Source organism: Chelonia mydas, chromosome 12 (assembly GCF_015237465.2).
Source record: "Chelonia mydas isolate rCheMyd1 chromosome 12, rCheMyd1.pri.v2, whole genome shotgun sequence".
Taxonomy (NCBI): Eukaryota; Metazoa; Chordata; order Testudines; family Cheloniidae; genus Chelonia; species Chelonia mydas.
In genome coordinates, this window is record NC_051252.2 from 18,541,081 (window position 1) to 18,563,282 (window position 22,202).

General features: G+C 43.0%; 1 protein-coding gene across 6 annotated transcripts in view; it reads right to left on the reverse strand.

The window, feature by feature from the left end:
- Positions 1-22,202, reverse strand: part of GPT2 (glutamic--pyruvic transaminase 2) — a 51,228-nt gene that overhangs the window by 4,540 nt on the left and 24,486 nt on the right. For 5 of the 6 annotated variants that reach the window (XM_043526049.1, XM_007059646.4, XM_037877754.2 and 2 more), the window contains 8 exons: positions 21,236-21,344; positions 12,735-12,868; positions 10,976-11,219; positions 10,247-10,326; positions 9,462-9,598; positions 8,377-8,551; positions 4,475-4,630; positions 3,557-3,669 (listed from right to left, as the gene is read on the reverse strand). In XM_043526049.1, the coding sequence (XP_043381984.1) occupies positions 3,557-3,669; positions 4,475-4,630; positions 8,377-8,551; positions 9,462-9,598; positions 10,247-10,326; positions 10,976-11,219; positions 12,735-12,868; positions 21,236-21,344 (1,148 nt within the window). Of the gene's footprint in view, positions 1-3,556; positions 3,683-4,474; positions 4,631-8,376; positions 8,552-9,461; positions 9,599-10,246; positions 10,327-10,975; positions 11,220-12,734; positions 12,869-21,235; positions 21,345-22,202 lie in introns of all 6 variants that reach the window. The other variant, XR_006285124.1, reaches the window with a different exon arrangement.

Here is a 22,202-nt window from a genome sequence, read left to right on the forward strand (position 1 = left end):
GGCTCTTACATAAATTAAGTTGTCATGGGATAAGAGGGAAGATCCTTTCATGGATTGAGAACTGGTTAAAAGACAGGGAACAAAAGGTAGGAATAAATGCTAAATTTTCAGAATGGAGAGGGGTAACTAGTGGTGTTGCCCAAGGGTCAGTCCTAGGACCAATCCTATTCAACTTATTCATAAATGATCTGGAGAAAGGGGTAAACAGTGAGGTGGCAGTTTGCAGATGATACTAAACTGCTCAAAATAGTTAAGACCAAAGCAGACTGTGAAGAACTTCAAAAAGATCTCACAAAACTAAGTGACTGGGCAACAAAATGGCAAATGAAATTTAATGTGGATAAATGTAAAGTAATGCACATTGGAAAAAAATAACCCCAACTAGACATACAATATGATGGGGGCTAATTTAGCTACAACTAATCAGGAAAGAGATCTTGGAGTCATCGTGGATAGTTCTCTGAAGATGTCCACGCAGTGTGCAGCGGCAGTCAAAAAAGCAAACAGAATGTTAGGAATCATTAAAAAAGGGACAGAGAATAAGACAGAGAATATCTTATTACCCTTATATAAATCCATGATATGCCCACATCTTGAATACTGCATATAGATGTGGTCTCCTCATCTCAAAAAAGATATACTGGCATTAGAAAAGGTTCAGAGAAGGGCAACTAAAATGATTAGGGGTTTGGAATGGGTCCCATATGAGGAGAGATTAAAGAGACTAGGACTTTTCATCTTGGAAAAGAGGTAACTAAGGGAGGATATGATAGAGGTATATAAAATCATGAGTGGTGTGGAGAAAGTGAATAAGGAAAAGTTATTTACTTGTTCCCATAATATAAGAACTAGGGGCCATCAAATGAAATTAATGGGCAGCAGGTTTAAAACAAATAAAAGGAAGTTCTTCTTCACACAGCGCACAGTCCACCTGTGGAACTCTTTGCCTGAGGAGGTTGTGAAGGCTAGGACTATAACAGGATTTAAAAGAGAACTAGATAAATTCATAAAAAGAACAGGAGTACTTGTGGCACCTTAGAGTCTAACAAATTTATTACAGCATAAGCTTTCGTGGGCTACAGCCCACTTCATCGGATGCATAGAATGGAACATATAGTAAGAAAATACATATATACATACAGATAAGTTGGAAGTTGCCATACAAACTGTAAGAGGCTAATTAGTTAAGATGAGCTATTATCAGCAGGAGAAAAAAACTTTTGTAGTGATAATCAAGATGACCCATTTAGACAGTTGACAAGAAGGTGTGAGGATACTTACCTTAGGGAAATGGATCCAGCCACTCCCAGTCTCTTTTCAAACCCCAGTTAATGGTATCTAGTTTGCATATTAATTCAAGCTCAGCAGTTTCTCGTTGGAGTCTGTTTTTGAAGCTTTTCTGTTGCAAAATTGCCACCCTTACATCTTTTACTGAGTGGCCAGAGAGGTTGAAGTGTTCTCCTACCGGTTTTTGAATGTTATGATTCCTGATGTCAGGTTTGTGTCCATTTATTCTTTTGCATAGAGACTGCGTAAATTCATGGATGTTAAGCCCATTAATGGCTATTAGCCAGGATGGGTAAGGAATGGTGTTCCTAGCCTCTGTTTGTCAGAGGGTGGAGAAGGATGGCAGGAGAGAGATCACTTGATCATTACCTGTTAGGTTCACTCCCTCTGGGGCACCTGGCATTAGCCACTGTGGGCAGACAGGATACTGGGCTTTGGTCTGACTCCGTATGGCCATTCGGTTTGACCCAGTATGGCCATTCTTATGTCTAATATGGTACTGCTTACCCCAACTCCTTCTCACAGTGTTTTTCAACCAGCATGGCTGAGACTCTCCTTTCATGAGATCAAGCCTGCTGGCAACTTATATCCCCCAACACATCTTTCTGCACCCCTAGATATACTAGCCCAGTCCTTTGTTCTTCACCTCTAAAACAGGTTTCAGAGTAACAGCCGTGTTAGTCTGTATTCGTAAAAAGAAAAGGAGTACTTGTGGCACCTTAGAGACTAACCAGTTTATTTGAGCATGAGCTTTCGTGAGCTACAGCTCACTTCATCGGATGCATAGCATATCCTGGAAACTGCCTCTAAAACAGGGTCCCCTCATCCCCCACTGTTTATCTCTTTCTGTTAATTTGCCTTCTGAAGTCCCAGCAATCTCTTCATTAGCATTTGACTCAGTATGCAAATAGACTTCTATTGTAAGACATACAATACACAATGATCAGCTAAGGAGATAAGTGTCTCCCACCTCCTGTTTGGTGGAATCTGTCTCAAGGCATGCTACACTTTTGGGTGACCTGCCTTTAACTAAAAGGCCTTACAAATATAGTTTCCAATATATATCCACACATACATTTCACTAAGATTATAACCACCAGTGTGACACAGGCTTTCAGTAGAAATCTTACATAACACTCTTTGACAAACTAGAATGTAAATACCAGACCTAGGAGATCCCTGTAACCCTTATGCACTCCTGTGCCACATGTTTGACATCAAGAGATCCTTGGGTCACAGGAACCCTATTGTTTTCATGGGCTTCCACAGGTATAATGAAGGGCAAAATCTGGCCCTGCAACTGGAATTCAGTTAACAGTTTTGTTGGAGCCAGGCAAGTCAAAATACAATCCAGCTCATTTTCCCCGTTATACTAATTATGCAATGCTAACAAAGGTCTGGATTCTACAACACTTACATTCAGCAACACCGTATCATAGAATCATAGAATATCAGGGTTGGAAGGGACCTCAGGAGGTCATCTAGTCCAACCCCCTGCTCAAAGCAGGACCAATCCCCAATTTTTGCCCCAGATCCCTAAATGGCCCCCTCAAGGATTGAACTCACAACCCTGGGTTTAGCAGGCCAATGCTCAAACCACTGAGCTATCCCTCCCCCCTAAACCACTGAGCTATCCCTCCTACCGTATTCCCCAAGTAGTCCCCAAAAGATAACTATACTTCTTGCAGAGTAAGGTGCTGCTTAGTGCAAGTATTGGCGGCAGTCAGGCCCAAAAATAGCTAAAAAAACCCCACACCTTATTTCATTAAAGTGAGCACACATTACTCAAGGTACACAGGAACTGCAACTGTTGAGTGAGGTGGTGCAATTTTCACTATCACTTTTCAGTATAGAGCCATACCGTAAAATAACCATTTTAAAAGTAGACCACAGTTTCAGCAGAATTAAAGATCACTTCTTCTAAGAACCAGTATTTTCTGATCCCTTGAGGGTTTACTTAGACACCTCACTGTGCTCTGTTCTGTATATTTGGAACTGATGTCAGCAAATTGGGGAAATACTGTATGAAGCCGAATGACACAGCAAAAACCAGTCCTACTGTTCTAGATATAATTATTAGCGACACAGAGTATGCCCAAGAAAAAAAAAAAGAGGCGGGTATCACGAACAATGTGAATTAGTCCAAGTCTGTTTTTATACAGGACATGCCATAAGAACCCTAACAGTTTTATTTATTTAGTAAAGAGAAAGATTCTAACAACTGGATTCTTATAATACACTGTAATTTGCTATTAAACAGATACTGCACCTGAAGTGGTAACTTCCTTCTCTTTGGCCAAATCCACTGCCAGGTACAACACAGATTCCAGTTTCTTCCAAAAGTTTCATACAGTAGAACAAGTCAGGGGCCATTTTATGAGCCTGAGAAAAGAGACTGAATTTTTGGAGTAATTTTTCATCTCCAGATCATAACATGAAATCATAATGCAAAAAATACAGTTTTATGGTCATTTTTCTTTCTAAACATTTCTCTTGCACTTTCATTTTCTTCACTACATGGATGCACAGCAACTCCCGTTGGTGGTGAAATGGATCCACTCCACACTGCAGGCTCTCAATCAGTCCAGCTCAACAGAACAGAATTAGCCAGTCGCTCTGTCTTTACATAACTACTCCCTTCCTTGATTGACTGAGACCTAGAAACTTCTAGCAACAGAGTTCTTTGGTGTTCTAAACCCAATTTCACTGAAGTGTCTAACAGATTAAAGGTATTAAAAATATTTGATGAATTAACTCCTACATGCCTATCCTTACAATATTGCCCAGAGCACAAATAATTAGACATTCCTACTGGATTTTCCCAAAACATCTGCTGAGTAGTAAATCACCTGAATAATAATTTGGAGGAAGTTCTTATATTTTAAGTTAGTCAAATCAACATGCCCAGTCGATATACGTGATTCAGAGGCATTATTTCAGCTCAGAAAATTCACAAAGGACCCCACTTTTGGTCTCAGTAACATAGGTATAACTCAGCCCCAATCAGAAATGAACTGGAAAATGAAAGGACTGCCTGCCACTTGTTTATTAGTGGTATAATCTCTTAGCAATTGCCAGTCTTTGTTTGTAGCTGGAAAGCACTTGTTCTACTCCAGGGCATAAAATTCCCTCATGGATAACAACCAATAACAATGTGGGGAGGTTAGACAGACAATGGCTGACTGACCTTTGCTGCCTCAATGGCTTTGAAAGGGATAAATATCCTTGGGAAGGCATACATAGCTCCTTGAAGTGGATTGCAGTGAATTCCTGGCACTTTATTAAACATGTCTTCTGTTAGCTTGGCTTTTTGGGCAAGATTGTCCAAAACAGACTCCTTTTCCTGTTGAAAAGAAAAGGAGGGGAGGGAGAATAGAAAACAGTTGAATTGCTCCTTAGATGATGAATTGTAGGTCGGTTCAATAGTTTTGCAGTTGGTAAAACAAAATGTTTCCTTAAATTCACTTCTTACTAGGTAAGAGGTAAATAGAATATATCAAAGATTAGCAATAACAAATACCCAAGACAAATGGCAATGGACCAAAAGTGATGTCAATCATAATGCAGCAGTCACTCACTAGTCAAATCTAAGTCTTCCATTTTAAATACCCTCTGCTGGAAGATGATAAAAGGCATATATTTCCTATAACTCTGGTGTAACACTGGATGCAAACCCAAAGGTTTAACATTGTTCTGGTCTTGGCAAGTTTTATGACTTGCAATTTTTTCCCCCACTGAATAAAATCATTGTAATTTCAGTGCCTTTTCTGCAGAGGTGTGCTATACAATCAAAGTGCCCCTGTTATGCTGGATCATATTAAAGAAGTTCTGTATTAAAATCACAAATGAGTTTTGTTAGGATGTAGATATTCAGGCCTATCTGCAAAGGCCTGTACTTTAAGAATTTAGGTGTATTCTTATCACTTGGCTAGTTCTAGAGGTATAAAAGAAAGAATCAAAATCACTGTCTGCTGGTGTAAGGGCCTTCTCTTACTGTGACAGTCTGAGGCCCTGTTCTTAGACTAAGGCCTTTGGCTAAGCAGCAGAGGCAGCCATAAGCTGGGAAGCGACTGGTCACCTCCTCACATTCCAGACTAGTCACATTGAAATATGGTGCTATTGGGCTCTTAGGAATACAATCCTGTCCTGATAGTGCCTATCACCTCCAGAGAAAGGGAAGTGCCTAGAAAATGTAAAAGGAAACTTAGTTTGATAGCATCCTGTCTGGCAAGAACTCACTTATCAATAGCTGGGATGTGAAATCCTCACTTTTGTATTGTTTTGTCATTATAGTTCCCACTTTGCTATTGTTTGTCTGTATAATCTCTGTCTGGTTCTGTGATTGTTCCTGTCTGCTGTATAATTAATTTTGCTGGGTGTAAACTAATTAAGGTGGTGGGATATAATTGGTTACATAATCATGTTACAATATGTTAGGATTGGTTAGTTAAATTTCAGGAAAACGATTGGTTAAGGTATAGCAAAGCAGAACTCAAGTTTTACTATATAGCCTGCAGTCAATCAGGAAGTGAGTGGGTGGGGGAGATGGGAACAGGGAATGGGGGTGGGGAAACTGGAATCATGTTTTGCTAAAGAGGGGAAATGGGAACAGAGAATAGGGGTAAGGAAATTGCAATCATGTTTTGCTAAAGGGAGAAATGGGAACAGGGAATGGGGGTAAGGAAATTGGAATCATGTTTGGCTAAGGGCAAGAATGGGAACAGGGACACAGGTGTAAGGCTCTGTGGTGTCAGAGCTGGGAAGGAGGATATTAAGGAAGGAAACTGGAATCATGCTTGCTGGAAGTTCACCCCAATAAACATCGAGTTGTTTGCACCTTTGGACTTCGGGTATTGTTGCTCTCTGTTCATGCGAGAAGGACCAGGGAAGTAAGCGGGTGAAGGAATAAGCCCCCTAACAAATTTGATTCCCCATAGTTTAAATTCCAGGGTATTACTAATTAAGAGGTCTCTTGGTTTTTGGTCTCTTATTTTACTGTTTCTCTCCCTCTCTGTGTGAAACTTTCAAGCTGTTAATTGTGTTAGCACATCCTAAGACAGAGTCTGTTCTCAAAGCAATACTTTGTAACAACTACTACTCACACAGAGAGAGACTCAAAGCAATACTTTGTAACAACAGAAACAGCACACAGAGACTCCTTGCCGTTTTGTTGTATTCATCTCACTTTGTTAACAATTGTGATTAAAATAGAGATAGAGGATGTGTGTGGATAGATGCTTGGTGTGGATAATAAATGAATGATCAGGGAGGTGCCAGCCTAAGAATCCAGTGTCTATCGGGCCAAAGAAGGCGTCAAGTGGAAACAACCAGAGGACCCCCGGAGGGCAGATTGGAATCCACCCAACAGCCTCAAGAATGGGAGAACCAAAGAACAAGATAACATCCGGCAGCATGGAGCCGTCAGGAATGTGCCATCTGCTGACTGATTCAGCAACAGCATGATGAAGCAATTTCCATAGACTGGCACAGGAATAAATTCCTATAAAAATGGACTCTAGAAACTGAGAACTTTGGGGTCGGATTCTGCAAACCAACTTCCAGGAGCATCAGATGAGCATCTGACAAGGCCCTGATCCCTCCTCGTGTCCAGGCCACATGGCCAGTAACTTGGCATGAGCAACTCTAAGGCTGGTAACTATGATAACAACCTTGCAGAACCTGTGTGTGTGTGTGTATGAATAAATATGAAATTGAATGGCATGTTATAGCTATAACTAACTGCTTACTATGATTCTTTCTGTATTTACAATAAATGTGGCATTTTGCCTTATTCTCTTTAATAAGATACTGCTGGTTTTTATTTAATTGGTATAACACCCCAAACCGCTGGAACGGAGCTTCTGGGGTTCTGTGGCCAAGAGGAAGTTCTGCATGTGTAGCAAAGCCGATGCCAAGTCACTGCTGCAGACACTACCCTTGAAAGGCCCAGAATTCAAGCGGGAGCCCTAGTCCACAGGCTGTGTGTAGAGGGGAGATGGTATCATTTTTAAGGAAGTACATTTCTAAATTTAGCATTTGTGAAAGGTTCTGGAACAATGGTTCTAGAACAACATTCCTGGAATTCTCTATTTAACCACAGAATAGGTACAGCAGGTCAGCCTTCTCAAATTGTATTTTCAATATGCCTCAAGCTTGACTTGGCAGGACCAATTTCCAGGGATGAGAGGGTAGTTCAGTCTCCATACTCATTAAGTTTGTAGGATTTCTGCTGAGACTACCTACCAGGATAACAGCTGGGGCTTTTGTGAGAGGAACACTTGTTCATTTGGAACAGTACTGAGAAACTCCTTTCAAAAGGTCACAGAATAGCATTCTTCAGATGATGATGACTTTCGGTCACCATCAGTCTGGGCTGGTGATCCTAAGGCAAATCAGTGATGTCTAATTAACAATATCTTAAGCTATCCAGGCTGCTCACCAGGCTATAGTTACAAGATAAAAAGAGCTGTCTTTAAAAAGAAAAACACACACACTCCAAAACACACAATTAAACCAGCTAAGCATTTTCTGTTTGACAGATCTCTACTACAATGGGATTGATTTTGCATGTAATGTAAAAACTCTTCTTTTTAAAATAATGGGCCACATTTATCCATTTTTAACTCCATTTATACACTAGAGCTGACTTTGGTAGAGCATTTGTACAAATGAGAAGCTACTATTTTTTGTTCAAATAAGCATTCAATATATAAGGGTACCATATGGTTTCACTTACAAAGTCACCCTCACTTAGTAGCTTCATTTTTCCTGTGCAGTTTTCATAGAAGCCAGCTTTGTTGAGTAGCTACCCTCATTTACCATGGAAGCCACAGGGGAAAGAAATTATATTTAAAAGCAGATGAACTCAATGAAAAGCCACAAACGTGATGGAAGAGCTGTGGCTCCACCAAGATGTTGAAGCTACTAGTACAAAGAGTATTAGAAATTACTCTGTAGTCCTGTTGGCCAGTGTTATTACAGGGCTCTACCATAAGAAAAGCTGAGATGGGGTCTTTCTGTATCTTCTCATCACAACTTGGTGATATATGGGATAGGGTTAAGAAATACACAAACAATATTAAAGCTGACCTTAATGAACTGTGCATAAGATTCTTCCCCTGGTACTGGAGGATTCACTACAATATCCATAGCTGCCTGTCCAGAGACTGGAGGACAGAGACGAACAGAGAGAAGTTTAACAAGCTGTCCTTTAATCTCTGGATGCAAGTTAATCACCTCCATATAACCCCCTCGGTAGCCGCACCTGAGAATACAGTAGATAGAGAGTGAGAGAGGAAAAAAATGAATATAATTTGGAATGTTAATTACTGAAAAGAACCCCAAGAGAGGAAAAAGAGGGAGCATCCAGCTGAACTTTATATTAATCATGAGCATTTTGCTTAGCATCAATACATGTAACCTACATTTTTAAATATCTTCTTCTGTATTGGGTAAGGTATAATGGTAGCTAAGTACCATCAAAGAAAATATTGGGTGTGATGTTTAGACATTAACATATGCAGCTTCAATACGAGGTTAGTCTAGCTATTAACATGGATATTTATTCCCTCAGAGCAAAAGTGTACAGCAGAAACAGAATCCATTTGATCAGGAAGCTGGCATTTCCCTCCCCTGATCCCCCCCAAAAGAAACAAACACACACACATCCACCCCTCTATAAAATCAGGCTGATCCAGTGAATCTTGAACTAGTCAGTAGTCCAGAGGTCCACTGTGCCATCCCTGGTAGGCTGCACACATAACTATTTTAGAAACCTATTAATGTAGGACTGGGGTGTTGGATGGGAGGCAGGTCTGTGATAGTCACACAAATGAGGGTCATTCTTGTCAGTTGCCAGCTTGTGCAGATCAAGGAGTGACTGGTTCACATTCTTTTCCAGGTCTGTGATAGGTGCTCTCTTTTTTAAAAACTACTCCATTAAATAAAAAGTTTGCAAAACCACTGGGCCAGCCCATAAGTTATACAATGTTCCATATATAAACTCATGCATTTTCCTTGTTTACTAGTTGTTAGGTAACAGTACCAGAAGATACAAGATGACACTAAGCTCACTAATGTGAAAAAATCATCCTGCTTGACAAGAAGTAAGGGGAAGCTATTCTACTAAATACTGTGCAAGAGGTTATACAATAAAGAAATGAAGATGGACATACTCGCCCATGTATCCCTTGGAGGTGGAATGGAAGGATGCTAGCTCTACATTGCTGTAGTACTCTGGTCCCATCTCATACAGAACCTTTTTGAAGGAATGAAACTGACATTCTTCTGAGTAAATGTTATCTTGATAAACCTACACAATCAGAGGAAACATTATGCACTCTGCCCAAATGTGAATAAACGACAGCATATTACACAGAATGTAAGCTGCTGAAGAAAGTTTGGGATGTACGAACGCTTGAAAGCATTTACAAGAGAGAAGTTACAGTTACTTCAAGCATAACAAATGTATAGCTTACACTATATTTAACTGAGTAGCCCTTGCAAGAAGAGTACTGAACTTTGATTTTGTATATTATTTCTTAACTTTTATGTTTTTCATCTGTGTACTCAATTCCCAACCTCCACCCCACCCCTGGCTTCAGTTTCCCTCCTTTTAATTATCTAAAACAATGGCTAATGTCACCCTATATTATGTAGGTCAAGACTCGGATGTTGTTCCAGTTTCTTTCTGGAGTTACATCCTTATTGGAGCCACTACCCTTTTTGCTTAGGTCAAGTCCAGCACACTAATTTTTCAAATTAACTCTTTAGGACTGCGAAGCTGGCTTTTTTGTTCACAACTTTTAGCCTGGTAACACTGGGAGAATCCATGCTCCATGTTAGAAATCAACAATCACACTTATTGGGCACAAAGGAAGAGAACCGAGCACCTAGTGCTTCTGTTGCACTGCAGGGTGCGTTCACCACAGAAAGGTATGTAGTCTTAATGCTCTACTACCTCATCAGCCAGAAGAAAGAGTTGCTCCTCCCAAGCAAAATGTATAACATCTTCAATGCACTTTCTACTTTGAACCTGACCTATAATTTAAAGTGAGAGAAGAAAAGTTGCAATTCAGGTTAATTAGTAGAGAACATGTACACAGTCTTTCCGTCTAGAACCAGGAAGGCTGCTACCTCTTCAATAAGATGTCCCTCTTATCTTAAAAAAAAAAAATGCTATGGAAGTTGGGACATAAAACTCATTACAATCACTTATATATACTCTATACAATATGTCTGGGGGTGGTGGGTGGGGAGTCTCCAATCACAATTGAGATGTATTGTCTAAATTATAGGAGACAGTGAATTTGTGAGACATTAATTTTTAGACCCCTGTCAACAAGTCAGCTGAGGGTAAGACTAGTCTTCTTTGGATATGTTTTTCATTGCAGTTTACACATGCTCTTACATGGGTAAGCCCAAACCTCTTTAGCATGCACACACAAAACACTTAAACCTGGGTTTATATGTTCTTTGAACCCAGGCTTGCTTGCTTAGCTGGTAAATTATCTCAGTAAATTAAAAAATGCTTAACTAAGTTTTAGAGTGGAATCTCTGATTTTATCATTAGAGTCCAGCTATACATGTGCAATGATAAGTCACAAGCAAGTCCTAAGCATGTACAGCAAAAAGAAAAAAAGGGTGAACAAAACAAACTCTGAAACATTTAAATGAAACCATTACAAACCAGTGGGATTTCCTGGGTTGATGATGCAAAGGACCTTTGGATTACAGTATGCTTTGGCTTCATTCAAGGAACGACGAAGTTCATTCACATCTAGTGCCCAGCAATTCTCTTCATCCAGGTAATAGTTCACCTGGATGGCATCTAGTTCAGATATGGCTGCTGAATACAAGGGGTACTGTGGGATTGGGATCATCACTCCAGTTCGGGATTTCCCTCCTCCTGAGACCAAGATCTTTAGAATAGTCTGGAAAAGTTTAGGAATTTAAAGGAAAAAAAACCCAAAACAAAACATAAAAACAGATGACAGCAGAATTCACAGTATATTCTGGAACAACTTGCTGTGTGACTTTCTGCCGCTTTATGGGACCCAAAGCCTTAGACAAATTTCAGTTACAGAGGCACAAAGTCACCAGCCTTCATGACAGTGACACTACTAGTTCTGAATACTGAAGGATGTTTATCTTTTAAGTCAAAAAACATTTCACACCAACTGTTAGATAGAGAATGCTAAGGTGTTTTATAACAAAAATTACGTAGCACATAACAATGGCCGAACACAACATAGAGAGTCCTTTAAAAACAACCAACAGCTGCCCTCTTGCTGTAACTGCCAGCTGAAGTTGAAACTCATCAACTGCAGGCTTATCACTGGCAAATTCAAACAAGCAACAAAGGCAGTACCGGTATAATCAAATATAGTTATATGCATTTATATCTGATAAAGTTTTACGGAAAAACATGTGATGCTCACACTCCTGTCACACTGCCCGTTGAGCCCCTGGAATTGCAAAGTCTGGGAAACCCATTACACTGGATGAATCAATGAAGCTGCTATAAATCAGAGTACTGTAATACCAAACTGTGTCACAAGATGTCATTTTAAAAGTTTTGCAAACTAATTAAAAAAATTAAAATATGCACTACAGCAAAGCAAATACAAGGAAATCTATCTTCAGCAACCATGCAAAGGATCAACGTATACTTGTTACCTAGTAGAGATGATCTTCAGCTAAAGAACAAACAAAAACTGCCCTGGAAACTTTGGGGATACTTTAAAGTGAATTGCTTAATGTAAGAAGGCTGGCTACTGAAGGTGGCCTTTAGTGCGGGTTCCATTGAATCTACGTAACACATGGTTTCCTTAAAGCCCTCCAAGAATTCTCAGTCTGTGGGGTCTGGTTTCTCCAGTGAATAACATTCTCTTCTAAGCTTTAGTGTCTCCACATTTTAGGCCTGGTCTACGCTGGAAAATTAAGTTGGCTTATCTACATTGTTCAGGAGTGTGAAAAATTCATACCTGAGTGGCGCAGTTAAGCTGACCTAGCAGCCAGCGTATAGAGCTACTAGCTACTGTCTCTTGTGGAGGTAGGTTATGTACACTGATGGGACACCCCTCCCATCAGCAGAAGTAGCATCTTAACTGAAGCACTACAGCAACGCATTTCAAGTGTAGCCAAGCCCTTAGTCATGTACAGCAAAATCTGCAAGCCAAGATGGCTAATAATCCATATTTAAACACTTAAAAAGCTTTAGACGGCCATATGAAGATTTTAGTATCCATGGGCCTGTTTTGCTCACACATAACTTAACTGACTTCAATGTAAATCAGATCAGAATCACTGGCGTGGCGTACGTGAGAGATCAGACATACAACTGTGCAAAGAAGATGAGAATCATGCTCTATAGTCTATATTTCTTAAGGGATCTGTCTAACATACCACACAATATATACATGTACACACAAACTTTTAACACCTACAGCAATTCCATCACTAGCCCCTGTGGTAAGGTATATATTATCTGGATCTGCAGGAACTCCTCCATCTCGTCTTTCAATGTACGCGGCAACATCTTCACGGATGCAATTTACACCTTGACTGGCACTGTAAGACCCTGTGAGAAACAGAGAACATGAGAAGATATTCATATGTACACAATCTGCAAATCTTAAATGCCCAGGTTTGGGCCGTACAGTGGTGTCTATGAGATGGTTTGGATGTAGGAGAGCTTTATTATTTCCCCAGCACAGCAGTTTTCTGAAGGAGGAAATGAGGTAATACACTCACAGGGCTGCAAGAGGAACACGGCCATGACTGTAAACCTGAAATAAGCATCTCTGAAAGACAAAATAAATATGGAGATATTGGATTGCCAATATGAATTATCTAAAGTTTGCCTTGCCATATGGACAAAAACCCAATTCTTCCCTCTGACAATCACCCAGCCATTTCACTGAACGACACCTAAAAGGTCAACCAATTTAATTTTTAAAATGACCTGCTGTTTAAATAACAAGAGGAAGGAATGGAGGGAACCTGTGTGAATGGAATAATAAAATAAAGGTTTTTTAAAACATGCTGAATCTTCTAAGACTTTTAATTTCAGATTACCATGTGACAACACAGAACCATCCTGCCTTCCAATCTAAATCGCTTTTCAATTATCTGTAGGGGAAGCAGCTAGGCTAACCAAAAGTACGGTGTAAGGTTATGGTATACAAGCTTCTGATGAAGTTTATAATCACAGCTGTAACTGTCTTAAATAAAGGCAGTTTATTGGGTCCTAAATACACCATTGCTAAGTATGTGCAAAAAATAAACCTGCAGCAGACTGAAAGATGAATTCAAGGTATAAGGCCCAGAGCTGATGGAGGCTGAAGTGGTAAGTGCACAGCTAATTTAGCACAACGCCATGAAGCTGCAAGACCTTCTTAGCTTTAAGTAGATTGCTGGATGGAGTGGGGTAATTGGATTCGGCTCATCTGAAGGTGTGGTGCAGGTTTTCTTTGAGGACGAGGACTGAGAGGTTACATATGGAATGATCGTTTTGTGAAAAGTTTCCCCCAGGAGTAATATCATGGGTTTTTTTTTTGTTTTTAATCATTTTTCTGCAAGAGTTCATTCAAGAGTATAGTGATTATCTGGTTTCACCCAAAACACTGTAAACACAACATTTTTAACTACCATTTCATTTACACCTTCTCTAAGCAAGGTAAGTCAACAGCTGTTAAAATACCAGCAGCCCTAAAGTTTCCCCTCAACGGTAGCAACAGTGGAAAGTGTTAGTTAGAATGGGTTAGCCCAGACAAAGCTGATTTTGAAATGATTTTGAAATACAGTTTGGCCACTTCCACATTGGACTGCCAAACCTGTTCAAGAAGTCAGTTTTATTGTAGCTGTAATTTGAGCACAGTTCCTCAGACCATAAAGGTATGTGTGGAAGGGCCATATTCACAAAAAAATAAGAGGAAGAAGCAGCAAAAAAGGAAAATGTTGAACCCTCAGCACTATGGCGGGGCAGCTCCCAGTCAGAAAAATTTACACACCTCATTTTAGACAAGTATTTAGAGTGGGCTAATCAGCCAAGTGAGATTCGTGACTGACACACTATTCTGAAAACCTAAAAATGAATATCGGAATTTTTCTATCTGCGCTGCCAGTTTTTAAATATTTATTGTTAATCAGAGGGTCAGTTGCTCTTTAACTCACACCATACTATAGAATCACATTCCAGTCACTAACGTACAAAATGTTTGTTTATCCATTGACATTTGTGTAAGTTTTGCAAGCTTAGTCATTTATATTTTTTAAAATGCTAATGTTCAGAATGATCATTTGTCTGAAGATTGCTTTCTTACTTTCAGCAATCTTAATCAGAACCCTGCTTACACTGACCAGCTGCAAGTACTCTGAAATACACTTATTCTGGGAAAAGATTCCTGCAGAGTCTATACATTTTTCAAAGATCATCCATACTCTGTGAAACACAAAGAATTTCACATGCAGGTTGCACAGGCTAATAGACCTAACATGGGACTGATATCAGGAGACAATGAATTCTAATCCTGATGCTACCACTAATTTTGGGCAGGTCACTCTACAATAGTGGTCACCAACCGGTTGATCACAATCAACTGGTCGATCCTAGAGAATCTCCCAGTTGAGTGCAATCTCCGGTGGTGCAGTGGGGCTGCCGTAATGGCAGGCTTGCTCCCTGCCTGCCCTGGCCCCATGCCGCTCTAGGAAGCGGCCAGCACGCCTCCCAGAGCCAGTACCCCATACCTCCCTCCTGCACCCCAACCCCAGCCCTGCCCCCCACTCAGAGCCAGCATCCCATACCCCTTCCTGCATGCCAACCCTCTCCCCCAGCCTTGACCCCCCTCCCAGAGCCAGCACTGCCTACCCTCTCCTGCACTCCAACACTGTGCCCTAGCCTGGAGCCCCCTCCTGCACCCAAACTCCTTCCCAGAGCCCACACCCCTTCCTGCACCCCAACTCCCTCCCAGAGCTCACTCCCTCCTGCACCCCAACACTCTGCCCCAGCCCAGCGCCCCCTCCTGCACCTCAACTCCTTCCCAGAGCCCGCACCCCCTGCCCCAGGCTCAGCCCGGAGCCCCCTCCCAGACTGCAAATGCCTCTGCCCCAGCCCAGAGCCTGCACCCCGTCTCGACCCGTGACCCCACTCGGTGAAAGTGAGTGAGAGTGGGGGAGAGTGAGAGATTGGGGCGGGGGGGGAGCGGGGCAGTTCCTGAGTTGCCCTTAATTCAAAAAGTGATCATGGGCATAAAAACGTTGGAGACCACTGCTCTACAAATAGAGAGACCTCCAAGAGGAGGCAGAAAACAAAGATTTTCGGAGGATTTAATAGTTAGCGTCTGCAACACTCCTCAAAACACGTGAAGTACTATACAGTGCTAAGTATTATCTAAGAGCTGCATCAGCTGCCCCTGCGGTATATAGAGGCTGCACTGTGCCTGTTACTACTTATGAGTAAGGCTGCAAGTCTTTTATGGAGGTCACAGAGTCCATGACTTTCCAGGACCTCCAGGCCTTCTGCAGCTGCTGGTGTGGCTAACCCCAGGGCCACCTGAGCAGCTAGGGAGGCCCTGGGCCAGCCACTGCTCTGCAGGCAACTTGTCCCGGGCGGTGCCCCAGAACAGCAGTCCAGGAGCAGCAGCAGCACCCCAGGCTGCCCCCGCCCAGAGCAGTGGTGGCAACAGGGCCCTGGACCATGCCCCCAGCCTGGAGAAGCGGTGGCGGCGATAGGGCTCCGGCCCACCCCCCACCTCCAGGAGCAGCAGCAGCGGTGGCGGCAGGGCCCCGGGCTGCCCCTGACCCCCAGGAGCAGCAGCAGCGGTGGCGGCAGGGCCCTGGGCTGCCTCCCCACCCCCAGGAGCAGCAGCAGCGGAAGCAGGGCCCCAGGCTGCCCCCCCACCCCCAGGAGCAGCAGCAGCGGCGGCGGCAGGGCCCCGGGCTGCCCCCCCACCCCCAGGAGCAGCAGCGGCGGCGGCGGCAGGGCCCCGGGCTGCCCCCTAACCCTCAGGAGCAGCAGCAGCGGTGGCGGCAGGGCCCCGGGCTGCCTCCCCACCCCCAGGAGCAGCAGCGGCGGCGGTGGCGGCAGGGCCCCGGGCTGCCTCCCCACCCCCAGGAGCAGCAGCGGCGGTGGCAGGGCCCCGGGCTGTCCCCGACCCCCAGGAGCAGCAGCGGCGGCAGCAGGGCCCCGGGCTGCCTCCCCACCCCCAGGAGCAGCAGCGGCGGTGGCAGGGCCTCGGGTTGCCTCCCCACCCCCAGGAGCAGCAGCGGCGGTGGCAGGGCCCCGGGCTGTCCCCGACCCCCAGGAGCAGCAGCGGCGGCAGCAGGGCCCCGGGCTGCCTCCCCACCCCCAGGAGCAGCAGCGGCGGTGGCAGGGCCTCGGGTTGCCTCCCCACCCCCAGGAGCAGCAGCGGCGGTGGCAGGGCCCCGGGCTATCCCCGACCCCCAGGAGCAGCAGCGGAAGCAGGGCCCCGGGCTGTCCCCGACCCCCAGGAGCAGCAGCATCTGCTGCAACACCCCCCCGCAGCACGTAAGATTTAGTTAGGGTTACTTTTAGTAAAAGTCACAGACAGGTCACTGGCCGTGACTTTTTGGTTATTGCCCATGACCTGTCCGTGACTTTTACCAAAAATACCTGTGACTAAATTGTAGCCTTACCTAGGAGTAAGGCTAAGATTTTGTCATGGATATTTTTGGTAAAAGTCACGGACAGGTGACAGACAATAAAGAAAAATTAACAGAAGCCGTGACCTGTCCATGACTTTTACTAAAAATATCTGTGACATAATAGGGGATCTGCAGGTCTCCACACCTCGGCAGCAGGGCATCTGCGCAGAGGCTGGGAGCTCCGGGTGCTCCCACCACGGGTTGGGTGTTGGAACTCCAAGGTACCCCCCCCGCCCATGGCTGGGAGCTGTGGGGGCCCCCACAACCTGCAGCAGCCCTCAGCTCCCAGGGTCTCTCCTGCTGCCTGTGGTGGCCAGGAGCTGTGGGGTACCCCTGCCTCCTGCAGCAGCCGGGAGTGGCACGGCACCCCTGCTGCCCACAGTTCCGGGGGCCCCTGGCGGCCCAGAGCTTGGGGGTTCCCCTGCAGCCCTCGATGGCCGGGAGCTGCTGGGTTCCCCCGCCCCTCGCAGTGGCCAGGAGCTGTGGGGTGCCCCCGCCACCTCCTCCCTGCCCCTGTGGGCGGTGGGGGACCCTGCAGCTCCCGACCACCACAGACTGAAGTCACAGAGATCTCTGGAAATCACGGATTCCATGACCTCCACGACCTCGATGACTAACCACAAAACTAAACATTTCCCCAGCTTGTAGTTTAGGCATAGGCATGCTGTACAAAAGGTCAGTTTAATCCACAGTTGGATTCATATTATTTTTCATAGCATGGCTCACTGTTTCATAGCATGAGATCATAAGAGACCCCTAATAGGAAAGGACTCAAGTATTTTTATTTTTTAATGCACTTTAGCAGCTGGAAGTGAGGAGAGCTGGTACCATGTGTCTAAACTCTTCTCCATGAACCACCAGGAAGTGCTCAACAGACCACGATGGGAATCTCTGGTTTAGTATATGGGATTATAACAAATTCCATAAAATGTAAAAACATTAAGCAAAAATATTAAGCAAAAAATCTGCTAAATTGAACTAGGAGAGGAGTTCAGAAGACCACATAAAAACCAACACAAAAAAAGATGAAATTATGAACTACATGTAAACAAAAAGACAAAAATGAAAGCTGAACTGACACTGGATGAACTGTTTGACATTCTCTGAATGTGCCTGACTGCTAATCAAATCACTAATTATATTCTGTTTTATTATTTTATAGCACCTACTACGATAGCAATGAGGCACTACAATCACAAAAATTAATAGACACATCAGTTACTCTAATATGTACTTTGAAATGTCACCCTTAGTCTCTTTTCATACCGGAAAGGAGTTTATCGGGTCTGTCAGATTCTTCAGATTCTGTGCCCTGGCTAGAGCACTATATTTAGAGTAAAAGAAAAGGAGTACTTGTGGCACCTTAGAGACTCAAATAAATTTGTTAGTCTCTAAGGTGCCACAAGTACTCCTTTTCTTTTTGCGAATACAGACTAACATGACTGCTACTCTGAAACCTAAATTTAAAATAGTAACTCAAACATGACTTCCCAGATAGATACAAGCAACGGGCTGAGCTTCTAGATGGCCAAAAATGAACTGGCACCCCGAGTAGGTAAAGGTTGTTTTTAGGGCTGTCAAGCGATTAAAAAAATTAATTGTGATTAATTACGTGACTAATTGCACTGTTAAACAATAATAGAATACCATTTAAATATTTTGGGTGTTTTGGGCTCACTTTATTTTTGATTACAAATATTTGCACTGCAAAAAAAAAAGTATTTTTCAATTCACTTAATACAAGTACTGTAATGCAATCTCTTTATCATGAAAGTTGAACTGTACAAATGTAGAATTATGTACAAAAAATAACTGCATTCAAAAATAATACAATGTAAAACTTTAGAGCCTACCAATCCACACAGTCTTACTTCAGCCAATTGCTCAGACAAAAAGTTTGTAAACAAGAAGCGGCCATTATCTCCTGTCAATTGTAACCAATGTCACCTGAAAGTAAGAACAGGCATTCGCATTGCATGGTGGTAGCTGGCGTCACAAGATATTTATGTGCCAGATGCACTAAACATTCATATGTCCCTTCCTGCTTCAACACCCATTCCAGAGGACATGGGTCCATGCTGATGACGCGTTCTGCTCAATAACGATCCAAAGAAGAGGAGATCGACGCATTTTCATCATCTGAGTCGGATGCCACCAGAAGAAGGTTGATTTTCCGTTTTGGTGGTTTGGGTTCTGTAGTTTCTGCATCAGAGTGTTGCTCTTTTAAGACTTCTGAAAGCATGCTCCACACGTCGTCCCTCTGAGATTTTGGATGGTACTTCAGATTCTTAAACCTTGGGTCGAGTGCTGTAGCTATTTTTAGACATCTCACATTGGTACCTTCTTTGCGTTTTATCAAATCTACTGTGAAAGTGTCCTTAAAACGAACATGTGCTGCTGGGTCATCATCCGAGACTGCTATATACAGCAGAATGCAGGTAAAACAGAACAGGAGACATGCATGCAATTCTCCCCCAAGGAGTTCGGTCACAAATTTAATTAACGCATTTTTTTTTAAACAAGCATCATCAGCATGGAAGTATGTCCTCTGGAATGTTGTCCGAAGCATGAAGGGGCATACGAATGTTTCGCATATCTGGCATGTAAATACTTTGCAACGCTGGCTACAAAAGTGCCATGCGAACGCCTGTTCTCACTTTCAGGTGACATTGTAACTAAGAAGCAGGCAGCATTATCTCCTGTAAATGTAAATAAACTTGTTTGTCTCAGCGATTGCCTGAACAAGAAGTAGGACTGAGTGGACTTGCAGGCTCTAAAGTTTTACATTGTTCTGTTTTTGAGTGCAGTTATGTAACCAAAAAATTCTATATTTATAAGTTACACTTTCACTACAGTACTTATATGAGGTGAATTGAAAAATACTATTTCTTTTGTTTTTCATTTTTACAGTGCAAATATTTGTAATCAAAAATAATAATAAAAGTGAGCACTGTACACTATGTATTCTGTGTTGTAACAGAAATCCATATATGTGAAAATGTAGAAAAACATCCACAAATATTTAATAAACTTCAATTGGTATTCTATTGTTTAACAGTGCGATTAATTTTTTTGAGTTAATCGTGGGAATTAACTGCGATTAATCGACAGCCCAAGTTGTTTTTATTTATTTCTAAATACACACATGGGCCTTTGGGAGGGACACGAGGCTCAAGACAACAGTTTTGGAGCTTCAACATGTTCTTTTAGGGTTATTTTGTCTTGTAAACATGGTTGATTTCAGCTGTCACTAGAATGACTACAAGGACAATGGTAGAATACATTTTACAACCAGGTGTATGTGCAATTTATATACCTTAGACGAGGGGCTCCCAAACATTTTTCCAGTAGGCACTGTGCCTCACTATTAACACCTCTTGAGGAAAGTTACTAATTATTACATTCATATAAACTATAACACTGTAAGTAAAGTATGTACTTTTCCTTTTCATTTTAATGTAAAAAATCATAATGATAGAAAGCCCTAGCAATGTGCACTCAAAGAAATGCTTCAAGATCTTTGAAACCAAACAGTTTGACTGGAGAATGCAGTTGCACTGGTGGCCCACCTTGGGGCCACAGCCCACAGTTTGGGAACCTCTGCCTTAGACAAATGAACAGAATTTGGGTCATTTTTCTGAGTGCCCATATACTATGATAATGGGTTATCCAGAAATGTGTATACAATAACCATCTTGCTGAGAAGTCTGCTTACTGCTTGACCTCTCAACAGCATGCACCAGTGCACAGGCGCCGACTCTGTGGCTGCTCTGGGGCTGGAGCACCCACGGGGAAAAATTAGTGGGTGCTCTGAACCCATGAGCAGCCAAGCTCCTCTCACCCCCTGCCCCACCTCCTCCTCCCTCCCTGAGTGTGCTGCATCCCTGCTCCTCTGCCTACCTCCCAGTGCTTCCCGCCACCGAACAGCTGTTTGGTGGCACTTAGGACTTTTCAGGAGGGAGGGGGGAGGAGTGGGGACGCGGCACGCTCAGGGGAGGAGGCGGAAAAGAGGCAGGCAGGGGCAGAGACGAGCACCCACCGGGAACAGAAGTCGGTGCCTATGCACCAGTGGTTGCCTACCATCTTCTGCATCAACCCCATCTTGTTAGTAGAGAGTCTTGTAAACACTCCACGTTCACAATTCTTGGGCCACTTCCTTCCCACCCAAGTTCATCTAATTACATCCTTTCTAAAAGGCCCATCACTACACAAGCTTAAGATATTAAAACAGAAAATAACAGACCTATAATTAAAAACAAATGAGGCTAGATAAAAATCTTACCTAAGCTATTCCCTCCACACCCCTGCAAGATCCGTCTCGCTCTCTTCTTTGAGTCTTCTGGGAAGCTTGGGCTGTCCAACAGGTTTGGGTATGTACAAAGTGCAACCACCTACAGTACCAAGAAAAACTCTGTAAACTGACTATTGCTATCAGTTGCTCAATGGCACTGGTTATGTTTAAGTTGTTAATCTGAAAGTTAGCTCCTTTGAGGTGAAGGATATCAATAGATTAGGTCTCAAGCCAATGAAAAATAAATCCCCCCCACTCCCAAAAAACATAAAAAGTGTACATATTTCTCATCAGAGTTTGGAACCTAATTAATAATTCTAAGAGCAGCAAATTCCTTTTTCCTTATTTGTATTACAGTTGATTGAGATTGGGGCCCCACTGGGCTAAGCACTGTACAATCATATAGTAAGGGATCATTCCTGTCCTGAAAAATGTACAATCTCAACAGAAAAAGGGCTAAAGGAATAGTTATTTCTAGCACCATTTTACAGATGAGGATAAGAGGACTTGCCCAAGATCACTCAGGAAGTCTATGGAAGAAGTGGGAAATGAACCCCGGTCTCCCGAGTCCCAGCCCTAGTCATACTTCTCTGAAATAACTTTTGCCGTCTTTATTTTACTAATTTGAATTGCTAAAGGGAGAACAGAAGGTAGAAGTGGAACCATGCTCTAAAGGAAATAAACTATGATGAAGAAATTTAAGCCACAGTGAGGGAAATCAAGAGGTCCCTACTGAGAGCAGCTTTCATTTGTCTCAATCTCTGCCTCATTTTGCATGCATTCACCAGGATGACATGGGTGGGCCATAGTATCCTGGCTGGTCAGCGATGGTAGCAGAATTAATGCATGTATGTATATCACATGGTGAGCTGCACTGTTGTTATCATCTGTGTTTGTACAGCGCCCGGTACAATGTGGCCCCAATCCTGATTCGGACCTTTGAGTGATGCCATAATAT